General features: G+C 39.4%; 1 protein-coding gene across 1 annotated transcript in view; it reads left to right on the top strand.

Annotated features, from left to right (window-relative positions):
• Positions 1-22,160, top strand: part of CYFIP2 (cytoplasmic FMR1 interacting protein 2) — a 236,629-nt gene that overhangs the window by 27,190 nt on the left and 187,279 nt on the right. Inside the window, exons 3-6 of the mRNA XM_053718790.1 lie at positions 3,415-3,504; positions 12,380-12,457; positions 13,672-13,773; positions 14,123-14,304. Of these exons, the coding sequence (XP_053574765.1) occupies positions 3,415-3,504; positions 12,380-12,457; positions 13,672-13,773; positions 14,123-14,304 (452 nt within the window). The remainder of the gene's footprint in view (positions 1-3,414; positions 3,505-12,379; positions 12,458-13,671; positions 13,774-14,122; positions 14,305-22,160) is intronic.

The raw sequence follows: 22,160 nt of genomic DNA, 5'->3' as shown, positions 1-22,160 counted from the left end.
TAAACATTCTGATGAACTGTTCTATCATCATGATCAGCTATATGTACCCAAGGATCTCAGGAATCAACTTTTAGCAGCAGCTCATGATTCCTCTTTAGCAGGTCATCCTGGCGTACATAGGACTCTTTATATCCTCTCAAGGAATTATTGGTGGCCCAAAATGTCTGATACAATCAAGCAATACATCAAAACATGTTTTCTTTGCACTACTAAAAAACATCAACATACACGTCCCTACGGATACCTTCTATCTCTTCCAATACCTGAAAGACCTTGGGCAGATATTGCCATGGACTTTATTGTCGATTTGCCACCTTCTGCTAACTTCAACACTATCATGGTCATTGTTGATCTTTTTTCTAAAATGGCCCATTTCCTGCCACATAGAGGTCTACCCACAGCTCAAGAAACAGCTACTCTTTTCATAGATCATATTGTCAAATTACATGGTCTACCAAATTCCATTACTAGTGACAGAGGTTCTCAGTTTACCTCTAGATTTTGGGAACATCTTTGTAAATCCCTCAACATCTCTAGGAGGTTAAGTACAGCTTTTCATCCACAAACCAATGGGCAGACTGAGAGAACAAATCAAGCCCTGGAACAGTATCTCCGTTGTTACTGTTCTCTAGAACAAGATAACTGGCATTCTCTCCTTTCCACTGCTGAATTTGCTCATAATAACATGCTCAACTCCTCCACTAAAATGTCTCCATTTTTCCTTAACTACGGTTTTCATCCTTCTTATGACATTCAGACTCCAAAAAATTCTCCTATACCCGTTGTTAATGATAAAATCAATACCTTAGTGAAAGGTTTCGCCACTGTTAAACAACTACTACTCGATGCTCAAAAAGCTCAAAAACATTACTACGATCTACGACGTTCTAAACCTCCTGAATATAAGGTGGGAGATAAAGTTTGGTTAAGCACGAAGAATATAAGATTACAAGTTCCTTCCAAAAAGCTTGCTTCACTTTATTTGGGTCCCTTTGAAATTAAGAATGTTGTTAATATGAATGCAGTCACTCTTCAACTACCTTCTTCCATGAGAATTCATCCAACATTTCATGTCTCACTCCTTAAACCATATGCTTCTATCAGGGCTACATCTTCGATGGATACTTCTTTAACTCATGTGACAGATGAGAAGGAGTACGAGATTGATTCTATTCAAGATTCTCGATACTTTCGAAACCAGCTTCAGTATTTGGTCAGTTGGAAGGGTTATGGACCTGAAGAAGACTCTTGGGAGCCTGCTACTAATGTTATGGCTCCACGCTTGGTTTCCTTGTTCCATAGGAGGAATCCACACCGTCCAGGTCCTTGATCCGCTGAGCGGCTCCTTGAGGGGGGTGTCCTGTCAGGGTATTCACTATTACAATCCTGTCCCTTTAATTCTGAATCCTCTTTTCCTATTTAAGGCCCCTCCTCTCTATGCTCCTCGCTTGGTAATTTGAATCAGTTACTTTATGTGACTCCTCTCTGAAGACACCTAGCCCTTTCCTCAATCTGAGGGGATTTCTTACTTGTTGCTTTGAATCTTTGCAGCCTACATTAATCCTTCATTGCTGAGTGCCGGTGTGCCTATTCTATTACTTGCAGTTTCTTAGGAACCAAAGGAGCTGCTTTCAATTCCCTAACTGTTACACCGGGTGGCTGTGACGTCACACCCGGCATCTCAGCGTGTCTGCAGCGCGTGTACCGCGCTGTGTCCTTTCTACAAACAAGCATTCAGGATACCGTAAGGTTTTCATCTGGCTCTGACTTAGCCTTCCAAAATACCATCAGGAATTGGTCTGTATATTTTATTACTCTATTTGGATATCATTATGTCTCTCAAGTAAGCAAACTACCTAAGCACTGTATTCAATGACTGTTACTATCACTAAAATGCAGGATTAACTTCAACTGCCTGTTACATTGCCTACTCTGTTTGAACTGCTGCTTGATTAACATCATTTGCTGTGACCACCTTGAACCTAACTAAGTGACTTATCGTTTGTTTACTATCTTATCCTTGCATAAACTATATCTGATAACATAATCCAAAATATCATTCTAACAACATATGATATTCCCTGAAGTGCTGAATTCTTAACAAATACATTTTGGCCTAATTACAATATCTCTTTGTACTACATCTGTTTGTATTACATTCCATTTCACTACCTGTCTTCTTTGTATATGTGTCAGCTATATCATTTAATCACTAAGTAATTAGTTGATTAACTACCTACTCTATCTATAGATACTCCTCCTATCTGTTGAAATACAGGCATCCTGTAACCTGGTTGCGTGACAGCTCCGTTTTCACTCTGTACCCTGCAGTAGTGACCCTCAGTTCAATGAGCAAAACCGGATTCCTGTAAGTTAAATCTGTGTGAATCCAAGGTTTGGTGTGAGGCTGAGTGGTCCTACTATAGCGGATACTAGGTACCTAAACTTATTTACCACCTGTTCTAACACATAACTTTACAGAACTTAACACCAATCCAGCCACGGGCCCATCCATCTGGCCCATCAAGACTCACTCTCATTTCATCAGTCCATAAAACCTTAGAAAAATCAGTCTTGAGATATTTCTTGGCCCAGTCTTGACGTTTCAGCTTGTGTGTCTTGTTCAGTGGTGGTCGTCTTTCAGCCTTTCTTACCTTGGCCATGTCTCTGAGTATTGCACACCTTGTGCTTTTGGGCACTCCAGTGATGTTGCAGCTCTGAAATATGGCCAAACTGGTGGCAAGTGGCATCTTGGCAGCTGCACGCTTGACTTTTCTCAGTTCATGGGCAGTTATTTTGCGCCTTGGTTTTTCCACACGCTTCTTGCGACCCTGTTGACTATTTTGAATGAAACGCTTGATTGTTAGATGATCACGCTTCAGAAGCTTTGCAATTTTAAGAGTGCTGCATCCCTCTGCAAGATATCTCACTATTTTTGACTTTTCTGAGCCTGTAAAGTCCTTCTTTTGACCCATTTTGCCAAAGGAAAGGAAGTTGCCTAATAATTATGCACACCTGATATAGGGTGTTGATGTCATTAGACCACACCCCTTCTCATTACAGAGATGCACATCACCTAATATGCTTAATTGGTAGTAGGCTTTCGAGCCTATACAGCTTGGAGTAAGACAACATGCATAAAGAGGATGATGTGGTCAAAATACTCATTTGCCTAATAATTCTGCACTCCCTGTATAGTACTGGCGAGATTTCTTATGCAATCTATCAAACCCAGAGGCCTTTAGATAATCAAGCCCTGACTCTTTAACCACACTACTTATCTGATTACATTACCTTTTTGGAAAAATATAGATGTGCACAGAGTTTCGTATATTATGCTCCTTGTATATGCAGTTTGGTGGGAGTGGTGTGTATATGGTTACTGCAAAATGACTCTGCTTTATATCTTCTCAGGCTAATTTTGACACCAATTTTGAGGATCGAAATGCATTTGTAACAGGAATAGCCAGATACATTGAACAGGCTACTGTGCATTCTAGCATGGTAAGTAAATAAATATTAAAAATCCTTTGTATGCAAAAAATGTTAGGTATGTTCCTACAGAATAACAGGAGGAGGCACGATTATATTGTGAGATAAAGAACATAACAGTGATATTGTTCTAAATATAAATTACGCATATGTAACACGCTAATGTTTTCCCTGAAAAATGGGAAGTAAAAGCAGTTTCAATTTAAACTGAAACGAAGCAGCAGTATCTGTTGTGCCCTATTTGCTAATTGTCAGGTAATCTCTTCTGATTCTTATTGGCTGATACATAGTTCTTGTTGATGCTCATTAGCTGATAGGTACAAAAATTATTGGAAAGTAAATAACTGTTACTGCTGTATTAGTTTCTATTTAAATTGAAACAGCTTTATTTAACTTTTTTCAGGCAAAATAAGAAATATATTTAGGCTGTTCTTTCACATGATAACATTATTTATACATATATTTGTACAGTGTTCTTTAACATTGGTGTAAAAGATGTCTTGCTTTAAAAAGGGAATATTAAATGAATACATTTTATTTAGAACTTGTTCATGTATTTCACATACCTCCCAACTTTTGTGGCTAGGTACAGTATTAGGGAATCGGGAAGTTTAGCAGGCAAGTTGCCATTTGGTGGATGGGGCAGTGTCGGAACAGGGCAGGGTCACAGGCGGTTAGTGGGTCTAGTCTATGGTTGCGTCTAATGGAAATTCTGCAAATGGGAACAAATGGCTGTCTGAGTGGGACAGAACTTAGAATTATGGACTGTCCATCTTAAATAGGGAGGTCTGATTTTAGTTAATAAGGGTTTCTAGGGTTATATTTTTTTGACTGAAAAGAATAACAAATGCTACTTGCATCTCTCTAGCAGACAAGACATGCCTGAAATAAAAGCCAAGCAAATGAAGCGCCCAAAGGATGTGCTCATAGATAGTAGGAATGCGCGAATATTTTTCAACATTCGAAAAATGAAACAAATTTTAACGCGTTTGTTTGTTTCAAATGTCGAATGTTTGTACAACATTCTACATTCGTTTGAAGAATGTAATAGTATTTATGCTTTCTTTAAATGTAATATTCAATTAGAATTTTTCTAAAAATTCTATTTGAATTTGAAAAATTTGAATCGATATATTTGTAATAGTGTTTCTAATGCTCTCTTTAAATTTAGTATTCAAATTATGCAATATTCAAAATAGAATTTATATATTTGTATCTATTATGTATCAGTTTACTAAATTCCCTACCATATGAACTATTGAACTTCTGAATAGTATTTATTAAATCGAATGTTACATTTGAAATTTTGAATGTTGACATTTATTTAAATTATGAACATTTGAAAACAAAAGTAACGTTCGATTGTCCAAAACGAATATCCACAGGACTATTTGTACTACCAAACAAATTACACTTTCAGTAAATTTGCCCATTCCTAATAGATAGCTGACTTTAAAATACACAACACATTATAGGTGGAAAGTACAGAAAGTGCAATGGAAAACATGTATCAATCAAACAATCAAAGACAAGCTGACAGCCAGTATATAGTTTATTTTTTTCACTGCCAACCTATATTGCAAAATCAAAGCTAATATATTTATTTAAACATGTTCAGCTCTTTACTGTATTTCAATCCTCTTTGATGAGTGTTGATGAGACTGAGAACAGTACTGGACTGAACATTGGGCATACAGGGCATTTGCCTGTTTGGCCGGTTATTGATGCGTTAGCCCCTATTTTTGGTACCAGTCCGTCTCTGCTTGAGAAACAGCTGGTATGTGAGAAGAGAAGGGAGCAAATAGTTTAGACCTTGACTTTAGCTTGAATAGACAGCTGTGTAGTATCCCTTAACTGCAAGTTTTAAACAGAATAAGACTGTAAAATAAAACTGAGCCAAAAAAGGAACAAATCTGTATCCTCTACAAAAAAAAAATATATTTCTCCAACATTGGTGTGTCCGGTCCACGGCGTCATCCATAACTTGTGGGAATATTCTCTTCCCCAACAGGAAATGGCAAAGAGCACAGCAAAAACTGTCCATATAGTCCCTCCCAGGCTCCGCCCCCCCAGTCATTCTCTTTGCCTCTCTGAACAAGTAGCATCTCCACGGAGATGGTGAAGAGTATGTGGTGTTTAGTTGTAGTTTTTTATTCTTCTATCAAGAGTTTGTTATTTTAAAATAGTGTTGGTATGTACTATTTACTCTGAAACAGAAAGAGATGAAGAGTTCTGTTTATAAGAGGAGGATGATTTTAGCAGCAGTAACTAAAATTGATTGCTGTTCCCACACAGGACTGTTGAGCTGAGAGAACTTCAGTTGGGGGGAACAGTTTGCAGACTTTTCTGCTTAAGGTATGACTAGCCATTTTTCTAACAAGACTGTGTAATGCTGGAAGGCTGTCATTTTTCCCCTCATGGGGACCGGTAAGCCATTTTCTTAGTCTCAAACAGAATAAAGGGCTTATTATGGGCTATGAACTGTTAGACACTTGTATGGGCTAAATCGATTGCTTTATTGAGGTATTATATACAGTTTGAAGTTGAATTTCACACTTTTATAACTTTGGGGAACGTTTTTTACGCCAGGCACTTGTTTAGACACCTTCCCAGTCAGGAAGGGCCTTTCTCTGTAGTAGGCAGAGCCTCATTTTCCCGCCATTACTGCGCAGTTACTTTTGAGAGCAGTACATGCAGCTGCATGTGTTTGGGTCTGGAATTCACTGAAAAGGTTCCTAGAAGGCTTCATTTGGTATTGTATACCCCCTTGGGATTGGTGAAGTCGCAGCAAAGGCTGGGGCTGGGACTGTAAGGGGGTTAAAGTTGTAAACGGATCCGGTTTCCACATTTTAAGGGTTAACAGCCTGAAATTTTGGGGTGCAATGCTTTGAATGCTTTAAGACACCGTGGTGAATTTGGTAAAGATTGGATAATTCCTTCATAGTTTTTCACATATTCAGTAATAAAGTGTGCACTGTTTAACATTTAAAGAGACAGTAACGTTTTTGTTTTAAAACGGTTTTTGTGCTTTATTAACCAGTTTAAGCCTGTTTAACATGTCTGTGCCTTCAGATAGATCATGTTCTGTATGTATGGAGGCCAATGTGATTCCCCCTTCTAATATGTGTGATAATTGTGCCATAGCGTCCAAACAAAGTAAGGACAGTACTGTCACAGATAATAAAGTTGCCCAAGATAATTCCTCAGATGAAGGAAGTAGACATAGTTCTACATCATCTCCTTCTGTGTCTACACCAGTTTTGCCCACGCAGGAGACCCCTAGTACTTCTAGCGCGCCAATGCTTGTTACTATGCAACAATTGACAGCAGTAATGGATAACTCCATAGCAAATATTTTATCCAAAATGCCAGCATTTCAGAGAAAGCGCGATTGCTCTGTTTTAAACACTGTAGAGCAGGAGTGCGCTGATGATAATTTTTCTGTCATACCCTCACACCAATCTGAAGTGGCAATGAGGGAGGTTTTGTCAGATGGGGAAATTTCTGATACAGGAAGAATTTCTCAGCAGGCAGAACCTGATGTTGTGACATTTAAATTTAAATTAGAGCATCTCCGCGCATTGCTTAAAGAGGTGCTATCTACTTTGGATGATTGTGACAATCTGGTCATCCCAGAAAAATTGTGCAAGATGGACAAGTTCCTAGAGGTCCCGGTGCACCCTGACGCTTTTCCAATACCCAAGCGGGTGGCGGACATAGTGAATAAGGAGTGGGAGAAGCCAGGCATACCTTTTGTCCCTCCTCCTATATTTAAGAAATTATTCCCTATGGTTGACCCCAGAAAGGACTTATGGCAAACGGTCCCTAAGGTCGAGGGGGCGGTTTCTACACTAGCCAAACGCACGACCATTCCTATTGAGGACAATTGTGCTTTCAAAGATCCTATGGATAAAAAATTGGAGGGTTTGCTTAAAAAGATTTTTGTACAGCAAGGTTACCTCCTTCAACCTATTTCGTGTCTTATTCCTGTCACTACAGCAGCGTGGTTCTGGTTCGAAGAACTAGAAAAATCGCTCAGTAGGGAAACTCCGTATGAGGAAGTTATGGACAGGATTCACGCACTTAAGTTAGCTAATTCCTTTATTTTAGATGCCGCTTTGCAGTTAGCAAGATTAGCGGCGAAAAATTCAGGGTTTGCAATTGTGGCACGCAGAGCGCTCTGGCTAAAGTCTTGGTCGGCGGATGTATCTTCCAAGACAAAATTACTTAATATCCCTTTCAAAGGTAAGACCCTTTTTGGGCCAGAATTGAAAGAAATTATTTCAGACATCACTGGGGGTAAGGGCCATGCCCTCCCACAAGATAGGCCTTTCAAGGCTAAGAATAAGTCTAATTTTCGTTCCTTTCGCAATTTCAGGAACGGACCGGCTTCCAACTCTGCAGCCTCTAGACAAGAGAGTAACGCTTCCAAGACTAAACCAGCTTGGAAACCGATGCAAGGCTGGAACAAGGGTAAACAGGCCAAGAAGCCTGCTGCTGCTACCAAGACAGCATGAAAGGGTAGCCCCCGATCCGGGACCGGATCTAGTAGGGGGCAGACTCTCTCTATTTGCTCAGGCTTGGGCAAGAGATGTTCAGGATCCCTGGGCACTAGAAATAGTCTCTCAGGGTTATCTTCTAGAATTCAAGGAACTACCCCCAAGGGGAAGGTTCCACATGTCTCACTTATCTTCAAACCAAATAAAGAGAAAGGCATTCTTACATTGTGTAGAAGACCTGTTAAAGAGTGATACACCCAGTTCCAAATGTGGAACAAGGTCAGGGGTTTTACTCAAATCTGTTTGTAGTTCCCAAAAAAGAGGGAACTTTCAGACCAATTCTGGATTTAAAGATTCTAAACAAATTTCTCAGAGTTCCATCGTTCAAAATGGAAACAATTCGAACGATTTTACCTACAATCCAGGAGGGTCAATTTATGACTACCGTGGATTTAAAGGATGCGTATCTGCATATTCCTATCCACAAAGATCATTTTCAGTTCCTAAGGTTCGCCTTTCTGGACAAGCATTACCAGTTCGTGGCTCTTCCATTCGGGCTAGCCACTGCTCCAAGGATTTTCACGAAGGTGCTCGGGTCCCTTCTAGCGGTTCTAAGACCAAGGGGTTTTGCAGTAGCACCTTACCTGGACGACATCCTAATCCAAGCGTCGTCCCTTTCCAAAGCAAAGGCTCATACAGACATTGTTCTAGCCTTTCTCAGATCTCACGGGTGGAAGGTGAACGTAGAAAAGAGTTTCCTGTCTCCGTCGACAAGAGTTCCCTTCTTGGGAACAATAATAGATTCTTTAGAAATGAAAATTTTCCTGACAGATGTCAGAAAGTCAAAGCTTCTAAACGCTTGTCAAGTTCTTCACTCTATTCTGCAGCCTTCCATAGCTCAGTGCATGGAAGTAGTAGGGTTGATGGTTGCAGCAATGGACATAGTTCCTTTTGCTCGAATTCATCTAAGACCATTACAACTGTGCATGCTCAAGCAGTGGAATGGGGACCATACAGACTTGTCTCCAAGGATTCAAGTAGACCAGATGACCAGAGACTCACTCCTTTGGTGGCTGACCCAGGATCACCTGTCCCAGGGAATGAGCTTCCGCAGACCAGAGTGGGTCATCGTCACGACCGACGCCAGTCTATTAGGCTGGGGCGCGGTCTGGGATTCCCTGAAAGCTCAGGGTCTATGGTCTCGGGAAGAGTCTCTTCTCCCGATAAACATTCTGGAACTGAGAGCGATATTCAATGCTCTCCAGGCTTGGCCTCAACTAGCGAAGGCCAGATTCATAAGATTCCAGTCAGACAACATGACGACTGTTGCTTACATCAATCATCAGGGGGGAACAAGGAGTTCCCTGGCGATGAGAGAGGTGTCCAAAATCATCAAATGGGCGGAGGATCACTCCTGCCATCTATCTGCGATCCACATCCCAGGTGTAGACAACTGGGAGGCGGATTATCTGAGTCGTCAGACTTTCCATCTGGGGGAGTGGGAACTTCACCCGGAGGTCTTTGTCCAGTTAACTCAACTATGGGGCATTCCAGACATGGATCTGTTGGCGTCTCTTCAGAACTTCAAGGTTCCTTGCTACGGGTCCAGATCCAGGGATCCCAAGGCGACTCTAGTGGATGCATTAGTGGCGCCTTGGTCCTTCAACCTAGCTTATGCGTTTCCACCGTTCCCTCTCCTTCCCAGGCTGGTAGCCAGGATCAAACAGGAGAAGGCCTCAGTGATTCTGATAGCTCCTGCGTGGCCACGCAGAACTTGGTATGCAGACCTGGTGAATATGTCATCGGATCCACCATGGAAACTACCTTTGAGACAGGATCTTCTAGTGCAAGGTCCATTCGAACATCCAAATCTAATTTCTCTTCAGCTGACTGCTTGGAAATTGAACGCTTGATTTTATCCAAGCGCGGGTTTTCGGATTCAGTAATAGATACTTTGGTCCAAGCCAGAAAACCCGTGACTAGGAAGATTTACCATAAAATATGGAAAAGATATATCTGTTGGTGTGAATCCAAGGGATTCTCATGGAGTAAGATTAAAATTCCCAGGATCCTCTCCTTTCTCCAAGAAGGTTTGGATAAGGGATTGTCAGCGAATTCTCTAAAGGGACAGATTTCTGCTCTATCTGTCTTGTTACACAAACGACTGGCAGCTGTGCCAGATGTTCAAGCTTTTGTACAGGCTTTGGTCAGGATCAAGCCTGTTTACAGACCTTTGACTCCTCCCTGGAGTTTAAATTTAGTTCTTTCGGTTCTTCAAGGGGTTCCGTTTGAACCCTTACATTCCATAGATATCAAGTTATTATCTTGGAAAGTTCTGTTTTTGGTTGCTATTTCTTCTGCTAGAAGAGTTCCTGAATTATCTGCTTTGCAGTGTGACCCACCCTATCTGGTGTTCCATTCAGATAAGGTTGTTTTGCGTACCAAGCCTGGTTTTCTTCCAAAAGTTGTTTCCAACAAGAAAATTAACCAGGAAATAGTTGTTCCTTCTCTGTGTCCGAAACCAGTTTCAAAGAAGGAACGTTTGTTACACAATTTAGATGTAGTCCGTGCTTTGAAGTTCTATTTAGAAGCAACAAAGGATTTTAGACAAACCTCATCTTTGTTTGTCGTTTACTCTGGTAAGAGGAGAGGACAAAAAGCTACTGCTACCTCTCTTTCTTTCTGGCTGAAAAGCATTATCCGATTGGCTTATGAGACTGCCGGACGGCAGCCTCCTGAAAGAATCACAGCTCACTCCACTAGGGCTGTGGCTTCCACATGGGCCTTCAAGAACGAGGCTTCTGTTGATCAGATATGTAAGGCAGCGACTTGGTCTTCTCTGCACACTTTTGCCAAATTCTACAAATTTTATACTTTTGCTTCTTCGGAGGCTGTTTTTGGGAGAAAGGTTTTGCAAGCCGTGGTGCCTTCTGTTTAGGTAACCTGATTGGCTCCCTCCCTTCATCCGTGTCCTAAAGCTTTGGTATTGGTTCCCACAAGTTATGGATGACGCCGTGGACCGGACACACCAATGTTGGAGAAAACAGAATTTATGCTTACCTGATAAATTACTTTCTCCAACGGTGTGTCCGGTCCACGGCCCGCCCTGGTTTTTTAATCAGGTTTGAAAAATTTCTTTCTTTATACACTACAGTCACCACGGCACCCTATAGTTTCTCCTTTTTTTTCTCCTATCCGTCGGTCGAATGACTGGGGGGGCGGAGCCTGGGAGGGACTATATGGACAGCTTTTGCTGTGCTCTTTGCCATTTCCTGTTGGGGAAGAGAATATTCCCACAAGTTATGGATGACGCCGTGGACCGGACACACCGTTGGAGAAAGTAATTTATCAGGTAAGCATAAATTCTGTTTTATTTAAAAATGTGCAGCTCTTTACTGTATTAAGCCATTTATCCTTCTCTGACAGCTGAGAGAGTCAAAGGGTGTATTAGTGATTTTTTTAAAGGAACACATCTGTATTCCTGGATTAATTAAAGAGCAAGCTGGATATTATTCTTTTTTTTTTAGATGTATTTATTTTTTGTTTGTTTTTGTTTATACTTTACCTTAGTTTCTAGTTCTTGCCTTTTTTTTATAAGACCTTAATTATATTCTACAATGACAAATCCAGTTGGCTGATTTGGCTAACTTAAAATTCCCTTTTAAGTCCATCCTTTAAAAATTAAAATATCTCAAACAAATGGTAATTGAAACAATATAAAAACAAACAAAAACCCTTTAAATAAAGAATATTGTAAAAGTGAGTGAGCACACTGTGGGTTAGATTTTTTTTATTATTATTCAGTGTAGGTTAGTATATAGGGCCCAGGGTACACATATATATATATATATATATACTCCAACAAGAGCATCTCCAAGACTAAAGGGATGCTGGAGTAACAAACACACTTCAAAAACTATAGGGAAACAAAAATTCATGCACTACACACTTTCCTCAAGTATTGTTTACCTTCCCCTTCTTTCACTATTTTGTTTTTTTTACATATTTTACCTTTGTTCTTGAATATGCATAATAGAGATATTTTGAGGGTAAAATCCCTTTCAGTTTTACATTAAGTTCCACCTTATGATCTGAATTACTTTAACCTCTTAAGGACATATGACAGAATTTTTCCGTCATAAAACAATTGAGCAAACTGAAAGCTGTGTCCTTAAAGGGTTAAGAACATGAAGTAGATGTAATAATTTATGCTAAGAATAAGATAAATTAAATAATAACACAAGGCTTGACACTATGTAGAAGTAAATCTTAAGCACCAGTGGTTCCATAGCTTACCAGGAATTCTTGAGTTCTTGTCAATAATGTATCTGTTAGTGATGTTGCTGCCTGTAAGGGTACAATAGTAATGTGCTGTGTTTATCTTACAGAATGAGATGCTGGAGGAGGGGCAGGAATATGCTGTAATGCTGTATACTTGGAGGAGCTGCTCTCGAGCCATTCCACAGGTAGGTATATACAGCAGCTACAGCACTACGTGCATATAGCAAGGACCTCTGGGCTAGCTTGTTACATGCCAGTCTGTGAAACACTTTCTGGAAACCCAGCCAAGCATTATATTTTGTTGTCTTCAGCTTCAGTCACCCCATAGGTTGTGAGTTTATAAAACGTGTGGTGCCCTTCAGTCTCTCAATAATTGCTTTGTTCACTTTTCCCAAGTCTTTTCTCTATGATTTATTCATTATGAACCTTCCATACCACTGACAAATATAATGACACTATAACAATAATTAGAATACTATGTCACTATTTTGAATGTAGTAAAACAAATATTTGTTTTTGTTGGCATTCATTGTAATATTAAAGGTACATGGAAGTCAAAAGCATAGTAGACTGTACTGGGGCAGTGCAAAGTGTGCTGAAAAAAAGATTATATTAGCCTCTTTTACAACATAAGTTTACCAGGGGGGGTGGTTGTAGGGTTGCCAGGTGTCCAATATTCATCAGGGCAGTCTAGTATGTTAAATGTCTAGTTGTTTCCTCTATACAACACAAATATGGAGCAGAAAGAAGTGTGAGACAGTCAAGGGGTTAAAATGACTTTTGTTTACCTATGTTTACCTATGTTACGGTCATCCAAAGAGGTAAAAAAAATAAGTGTATGTTACTAGCAGCCAAGGGGTAAAATAACTGTCCAGTTGTAAACATTATGGATGATGGGATCAAGAGTGGGTGCCAAGGTAGAGCATTTTTGGGGCATTGTGTGACCCTATCATGCCCAGTTACCATCAGATTGTCCAGCATTGGGAAAAAAAGAAAGGCTATAGCAGCTTTTTTTTTTACTTAGCTCTGCTTAGCCCCAGTGCTACTCAGTAGGGTGTGGTGCTGTACAGACCCAGCATACTATTAACCTCTCAGTAAAATTCAAAGGTTCATTTTTTTTCATTCTCTTTTAAAAACTATTTTATGGTACACGATTCCTATTTCAATACTTATTATATCCAGACACCTTACGTTAAAATGTACAGTGAATTAATAGTGCGCGTAGACATTACCTCTTTACTGGCGAAGATGAAAAACAATAAAAAATATCATTCTAAGGTTAATTTACATAATATATATATTGTCTGCTATCTGTCAAAGCTGGAAAAGTATTACTATTTCTCTTGTTAATATGAAGTCAATCTCAGAAGCTACAAATTGTCTAATTCATCTTTTCTAGGTAAAGTGTAATGAGCAGCCGAACCGCGTTGAAATCTATGAGAAGACGGTGGAAGTTTTAGAACCTGAAGTCACGAAACTGATGAAGTTTATGTATTTTCAGGTGGGTAACGAGAGAGGAGAAAGTATTAGAAGGGAATGAAAAGTTAAAAAAAAAAGTATAAAAAATTACTATGTGGCTAAATGATTTCTGTGGTCATATAACTAATTTATGCTGCACAATTTATAAATTGGTGTGACAACCTTGATTAGGGTTAGATGTACTGTACAAGATTTCCTGGGGCTTAGTGTATCTATATCTTATGTATGGGATATATGGCGTTTGTCAGTAAATACAGTACACATTTTGAATTGTTGATTTGCGAGGCCAATAAAAGGCATTACAAAGGATTAATGAATGTTCAAACAAAAGAGGATTGTTGACCTAAAATGTATGATGTTCTGATCCATAGCGTAAAGCGATCGAGAGGTTCTGTAACGAGGTAAAGCGTCTGTGCCACGCGGAGCGCAGGAAGGATTTTGTGTCGGAGGCGTACCTGCTAACCCTGGGGAAGTTCATTAATATGTTTGCAGTACTGGATGAGCTAAAGAATATGAAATGCAGTGTCAAGAATGACCATTCTGCATATAAACGGTGAGAGGGGAAAATAGTTGTTTGTAATATTATATTAGATCTGTCTCTGGAGACACCCACAAGCTGGGTTGTTCTGTGCACTGATTGGCTAGAAAGAAGGGGCAGATCAAGCAGCAGCAGAGACCAAGAACACAGATGAATCCCTGCACCGAGTAAATAAAAGAGTTTTAGCAAAGATGAGGTTCAGGGGACTATCTATCAAGCTCCGAAAGGAGCTTGATGGCCCGTGTTTCTGGCGAGTCTTCAGACTCGCCAGAAACAGCAGTTATGAAGCAGCGGTCACAAAGACCGCTGCTCCATAACCTGTCCGCCTGCTCTGAGCAGGCGGACAGACATTGCCAGAAATCAGCCCGATCGAGTACGATCGGGTTGATTGACAGCCCCCTGCTGGCTGCCGAATGGCCGCGAGTCTGCAGGGGGGGCATTGCACCAGCAGGTCTTGTGAGCTGCTGGTGCAATGCTGAATACGGAGAGCGTATTGCTCTCCGCATTCAGCGAGGTCTTGCGGACCTGATCCGCAGTGTCGGATCAGGTCCGCAAGACCTTTCTTAAATAGGGGACAATGGCTCAGTTTTAGCAATTTACTTGGATTTTTTTTAGTTTGGTAAAATGACATATTTCCAGATTAAAGTGTCATAAAATACTTATTAAACAGAGCAGGTTAAGCATTAATCTGATAACCACATGCCATCAGTAATGTCTTAAATGTGCTCTTGGTATGAAAGTAAAATATTCCAAGCAAGGAACTGCGTGCGGCACAGTAATATCCGATATTTAGTTTATAGAAATTGTTATATTGTTTAAAAGGACATTAAGCATTAAATATATGCAAGACATAATGATGTGTTCAAAGCACAGATTAGCCTGAGATAAATATGTAGGTGCATGTTTAATTATGCTAGTTATTTAAAGGAACAGTCTAGTCCAAAATAAACTTTCATGATTCAAATAGGGCATGTCATTTTAAACAACTTTCCAATTTACTTTTATCACCAATTTTGCTTTGTTCTTTTAGTATTCTTAGTTGAAAGCTAAACCTAGGTAGGCTTGTATGCAAATTTCTTAGACCTTAAACGCCGTCTCTTATCTGAATGCATTTTGACAGTTTTTCACCACTAGAGGGCATTAGTTCATGTGTGTCATATAGATAACATTGTGCTCACACTGTTACCTAGGAGCCAGCACTGATTGGCTAATGTCTGTCAAAAGAACTGACATAAGGGGCAGTTTGCGGAGGCTAAAATACAAGGTAATCACAGAGATAAAACGTGTATTTATATAACTGTATTGGTTATGCAAAACTGGGGAATAGGTAATAAAGCGATTATCTATCTTTTTAAACAATAAAAATTGTGGTGTAGACTGTCCCTTTAAATAATGAAGAAATGTTGAACAACTTGTTGAAACCTAGGTTTCCCTTATCTTTTCTTGCCTGAAGAAGCCAATAAGGGACAGATATAAATGAGTTAGTAGATTGTGCAAACAGTGGCTGTATGTAATTAGCAGTATTCATTTTATGAAGTCTAAAGTCCTTGCGGGAAGTATATTGTTAAGATAAAACATTTTGTGGACAGATTACGAGAGGAGCGCTAACAGTTACACAAGAGTGAAAAGGAGTTTATTACGGCGGTTTGCGTGCATCAGGTTTTTGTTTGTATTACAAGTTAAAAGTAAAAACGATTGCTTGAGCACAATTAAAGTTATCACGCTTCGGGTTAGCCTGACCTCAGAGCTCTGGTTAACTGTTTAGTGAAACAAAAAAGTGTTATGTATTTCTATGTGTATATATGTATTTACAGACACATATAAACACATACATACATATGTACACATATATAGCCATATATATAAGTTCATTGGAGCCCTTTGCAGTTAAGTAGATGAAAATGTGAAAAAACATTCATGCAATATTCATATTTTACTGGAAATATTTCACATTCCAATGTTCTACACATAGCAGAATATGTTCTAAGTATTTTTAAATAGATATTTCTATATATATATATCTGTATATATCTATACCTTTATATAATTATCTTAATAAATATATATATATATTTATGTTACAGGCCCAGAGGCAAAACTTTTTTTCACTTTCTGCGATGAGATTTTTTTAGTGAAAGTTTTCTGCCATGGGGGTTACGGGTAAAGTCAGATATCCCAGTAATCCTAGGATTTCCTGGGTAAAACTGACAATACACAGGGGCTGTGGTTAAAGCCCAATGTAACATCATACATTGTGATTTTCCCGGGTAATCCTAGGATTACCCAAATGCTTCTGGATAAAGCTGACAGCTGATCACAGCACTATGATGTTACTGCTTACTGTTGTCTATCCGGCTTCTGGGTTATGTGTTAATGCTTCTTATGTTACTGCTTACTGTCTGTATGCTTATAACATCTGATTACAGCGCTATGCTGTTACTGCTTACTGTCTCTATGCTTATAACATCTGATCACAGCGCTATGCTGTTACTGCTTACTGTATTTATGCTTATAACATCTGATCACAGCGCTATGCTGTTACTGCTTACTGTATTTATGCTTATAACATCTGATCACAGCGCTATGCTGTTACTGCTTACTGTCTGTATGCTTATAACATCTGATTACAGCGCTATGCTGTTACTGCTTACTGTCTGTATGCTTATAACATCTGATTACAGTGTTATGCTGTTACTGCTTACTGTCTGTATGCTCATAACATCTGATCACAGCACTATGCTGTTACTGCTTACTGTCTTTATGCTTATAACATCTGATCACAGCGCTATGCTGTTACTGCTTACTGTCTGTATGCTTATAACATCTGATCACAGCGCTATGCTGTTACTGCTTACTGTCTGTATGCTTATAACATCTGATCACAGCGCTATGCTGTTACTGCTTACTGTCTGTATGCTTATAACATCTGATTACAGCGTTATGCTGTTACTGCTTACTGTCTGTATGCTTATAATAGCTGATCACAGCGCTATGCTGTTACTGCTTACTGTCTGTATGCTTATAATAGCTGATCACAGCGCTATGCTGTTACTGCTTACTGTCTGTATGCTTATAATAGCTGATCACAGTGCTATGCTGTTACTGCTTACTGTCTGTATGCTCATAACATCTGATCACAGCGCTATGCTGTTACTGCTTACTGTCTGTATGCTCATAACATCTGATCACAGCGCTATGCTGTTACTGCTTACTGTCTGTATGCTTATAACATCTGATTACAGCGCTATGCTATTACTGTTTACTGTCTGTATGCTTATAACAGCTGATCACAGTGCTATGCTGTTACTGCTTACTGTCTGTATGCTTATAACATCTGATCACAGCACTATGCTGTTACTGCTTACTGTCTGTATGCTCATAACATCTGATCACAACGCTATGCTGTTACTGCTTACTGTCTGTATGCTCATAACATCTGATCACAGCGCTATGCTGTTACTGCTTACTGTGTGTATGCTTATAACATCTGATTACAGCGCTATGCTGTTACTGCTTACTGTCTGTATGCTTATAACATCTGATCACAGCGCTATGCTGTTACTGCTTCCTCTCTGTATGCTTATAACATCTGATCACAGCGTTATGCTGTTACTGCTTACTGTCTGTATGCTTATAATATCTGATCACAGCGCTATGCTGTTACTGTCTGTATGCTTATAACATCTGTATGTATGCTTATAACATCTGATCACAGCGCTATGCTGTTACTGCTTCCTCTCTGTATGCTTATAACATCTGATCACAGCGTTATGCTGTTACTGCTTACTGTCTGTATGCTTATAATATCTGATCACAGCGCTATGCTGTTACTGTCTGTATGCTTATAACATCTGATCACAGCACTATGCTGTTACTGCTTACTGTCTGTATGCTTATAACAGCTAATCACAGCTCTATGCTGTTACTGCTTACTGTCTGTATGCTTATAACAGCTAATCACAGCTCTATGCTGTTACTGCTTACTGTCTGTATGCTTATAACATCTGATCACAGCGCTATGCTATTACTGTTTACTGTCTGTATGCTTATAACATCTGATTACAGCGCTATGCTGTTACTGTTTACTGTCTGTATGCTTATAACATCTGATCACAGCGCTATGCTGTTACTGCTTACTGTCTGTATGCTTATAACATCTGATCACAGCGTTATGCTGTTACTGCTTACTGTCTGTATGCTTATAACATCTGATCACAGCGCTATGCTGTTACTGCTTACTGTCTGTATTAGAGCTGCAACAACTAATCGTCATAATCGATAATAATCGATTATGAAAATAGTTGTCAACGAATCTCATAATCGATTAGTTGGTTTGCAATGAGTTGGTCTGTGCACAACACCAGCTGCTTCACTCCAATGAACTCCTGCATATGGTATTGTGTTTTATGGTTATGTCCTTAGCCTAAACGACGTCTACAGACGTCTACTTTTCACTTTTTCAGGACAGTATACGTTTACAACTACCCCTGTGCAACCCAGATATAATAGTCATCATTTGGATTGTTTATATTAAATCTGGTGATTTGGAACTATGCTTTTCATTATATAGTGCCAAGCTTGTTGTTTACACCTTGCCCCTAGATTGATGGGAGTTATTTAAATTGATGTGCACTATTATCTGTTTGCACAATTATTAGCGTATTGCTTGCTATTGCTGATTATATGTACTGTATAAATAAATGTGTAAGGCTTTGTCCTGTTATTGATATAAAGTCCTTAGCGCTTTTGATTTTGTTTTTTATTGTTTTTTTTAAATTGTGATATGTACCAGATTCAACCTTTATAAGTATATATTCGTTATTTTTAGAGCGGACTAGATATTTCCCCTAACCTTATAGCTGGTTATTTACCATTGCATATAGATATTCAAGATATTTTTATGTTAGAATGAAGTCATGGGTTACTTTATTGAGAGGCCCCTTGCCAAGGTAGAAAACAGCATTGGTGAAGAGCTAACAAAGATAAATATCCCACTTTGGTGAAATTGGAAAAACCCTACTTATACACCTCAACAGCCTTTTCTCTGCTGCAGGAAATACAGCTGCAAACAGAGAACCAGCCTTAGCCAGAAGCATGTGGACATGTTGAGATTTTTGCATTTCAATGCAAAGTTTCTGAAAGAGTGAATAACAGAATGTTATTAACAGTGATAGTCTAACTCTTTCTAGTTCTACCTCTTTTCAAACAGTTGTGTTAATGTAAAGTTTTAGTCTGAAGTTTATATTTGTAACACTCATTATGTGGATTTTATTTAAAACATAGAAAACTATTATTGATTCTCTTTTTAACCGATTAGTCGATTAATCGAAAAAATAATCGGCCGATTAATCGATTATGAAAATAATCATTAGTTGCAGCCCTAGTCTGTATGCTTATAACATCTGATCACAGCGCTATGCTATTACTGTTTACTGTCTGTATGCTTATAACATCTGATCACAGCGCTATGCTATTACTGTTTACTGTCTGTATGCTTATAACATCTGATTACAGCGCTATGCTGTTACTGCTTACTGTCTGTATGCTCATAACATCTGATCACAGCGCTATGCTGTTACTGCTTACTGTCTGTATGCTTATAACAGCTGATCACAGCGTTATGCTGTTACTGCTTACTGTCTGTATGCTTATAACATCTGATCACAGCACTATGCTGTTACTGCTTACTGTCTGTATGCTTATAACAGCTGATCACAGCGCTATGCTGTTACTGCTTACTGTCTGTATGCTTATAACATCTGATCACAGCGTTATGCTGTTACTGCTTACTGTCTGTATGCTTATAGCATCTGATTACAGCGCTATGCTGTTACTGCTTACTGTCTGTATGCTTATAACAGCTGATTACAGCGCTATGCTATTACTGTTTACTGTCTGTATGCTTATAACATCTGATCACAGTGTTATGCTGTTACTGCTTACTGTCTGTATGCTTATAACATCTGATCACAGTGCTATGCTGTTACTGCTTACTGTCTGTATGCTTATAACATCTGATCACAGCGCTATGCTGTTACTGCTTACTGTCTGTATGCTTATAGCATCTGATTACAGCGCTATGCTGTTACTGCTTACTGTCTGTATGCTTATAACAGCTGATTACAGCGCTATGCTATTACTGTTTACTGTCTGTATGCTTATAACATCTGATTACAGCGCTATGCTGTTACTGCTTACTGTCTGTATGCTTATAGCATCTGATTACAGCGCTGTGCTGTTACTGCTTACTGTCTGTATGCTTATAACAGCTGATTACAGCGCTGTGCTGTTACTGCTTACTGTCTGTATGCTTATAACAGCTGATTACAGCGCTATGCTGTTACTGCTTACTGTCTGTATGCTTATAACATCTGATCACAGCGCTATGCTGTTACTGCTTACTGTCTGTATGCTTATAACATCTGATTACAGCGCTATGCTATTACTGTTTACTGTCTGTATGCTTATAACAGCTGATCACAGTGCTATGCTGTTACTGCTTACTGTCTGTATGCTTATAACATCTGATCACAGCGCTATGCTGTTACTGCTTACTGTCTGTATGCTTATAACATCTGATCACAGCGCTATGCTGTTACTGCTTACTGTCTGTATGCTTATAACATCTGATCACAGCGTTATGCTGTTACTGCTTACTGTCTGTATGCTTATAACATCTGATCACAGCACTATGCTGTTACTGCTTACTGTCTGTATGCTCATAACATCTGATCACAACGCTATGCTGTTACTGCTTACTGTCTGTATGCTCATAACATCTGATCACAGCGCTATGCTGTTACTGCTTACTGTCTGTATGCTTATAACATCTGATTACAGCGCTATGCTGTTACTGCTTACTGTCTGTATGCTTATAACATCTGATCACAGCGCTATGCTGTTACTGCTTCCTCTCTGTATGCTTATAACATCTGATCACAGCGTTATGCTGTTACTGCTTACTGTCTGTATGCTTATAATATCTGATCACAGCGCTATGCTGTTACTGTCTGTATGCTTATAACATCTGATCACAGCACTATGCTGTTACTGCTTACTGTCTGTATGCTTATAACAGCTAATCACAGCTCTATGCTGTTACTGCTTACTGTCTGTATGCTTATAACATCTGATCACAGCGCTATGCTATTACTGTTTACTGTCTGTATGCTTATAACATCTGATTACAGCGCTATGCTGTTACTGCTTACTGTCTGTATGCTTATAACAGCTGATCACAGCGCTATGCTGTTACTGCTTACTGTCTGTATGCTTATAACATCTGATCACAGCGTTATGCTGTTTCTGCTTACTGTCTGTATGCTTATAACATCTGATCACAGCGCTATGCTGTTACTGCTTACTGTCTGTATGCTTATAACAGCTGATCACAGCGCTATGCTGTTACTGCTTACTGTCTGTATGCTTATAACAGCTGATCACAGCGCTATGCTGTTACTGCTTACTGTCTGTATGCTTATAACATCTGATCACAGCGTTATGCTGTTACTGCTTACTGTCTGTATGCTTATAACATCTGATCACAGCGCTATGCTGTTACTGCTTACTGTCTGTATGCTCATAACATCTGATCACAGCGCTATGCTGTTACTGCTTACTGTCTGTATGCTTATAACAGCTGATCACAGCGCTATGCTGTTACTGCTTACTGTCTGTATGCTTATAACATCTGATCACAGCGCTATGCTGTTACTGCTTACTGTCTGTATGCTTATAACATCTGATCACAGCGCTATGCTGTGACTGCTTACTGTCTGTATGCTTATAACATCTGATCACAGCGCTATGCTGTTACTGCTTACTGTCTGTATGCTTATAACATCTGATTACAGCGCTATGCTGTTACTGCT

This window comes from Bombina bombina, chromosome 6 (assembly GCF_027579735.1).
Source record: "Bombina bombina isolate aBomBom1 chromosome 6, aBomBom1.pri, whole genome shotgun sequence".
NCBI classification, from domain to species: Eukaryota; Metazoa; Chordata; class Amphibia; order Anura; family Bombinatoridae; genus Bombina; species Bombina bombina.
This window is presented reverse-complemented; position numbering and strand designations above follow the sequence as displayed.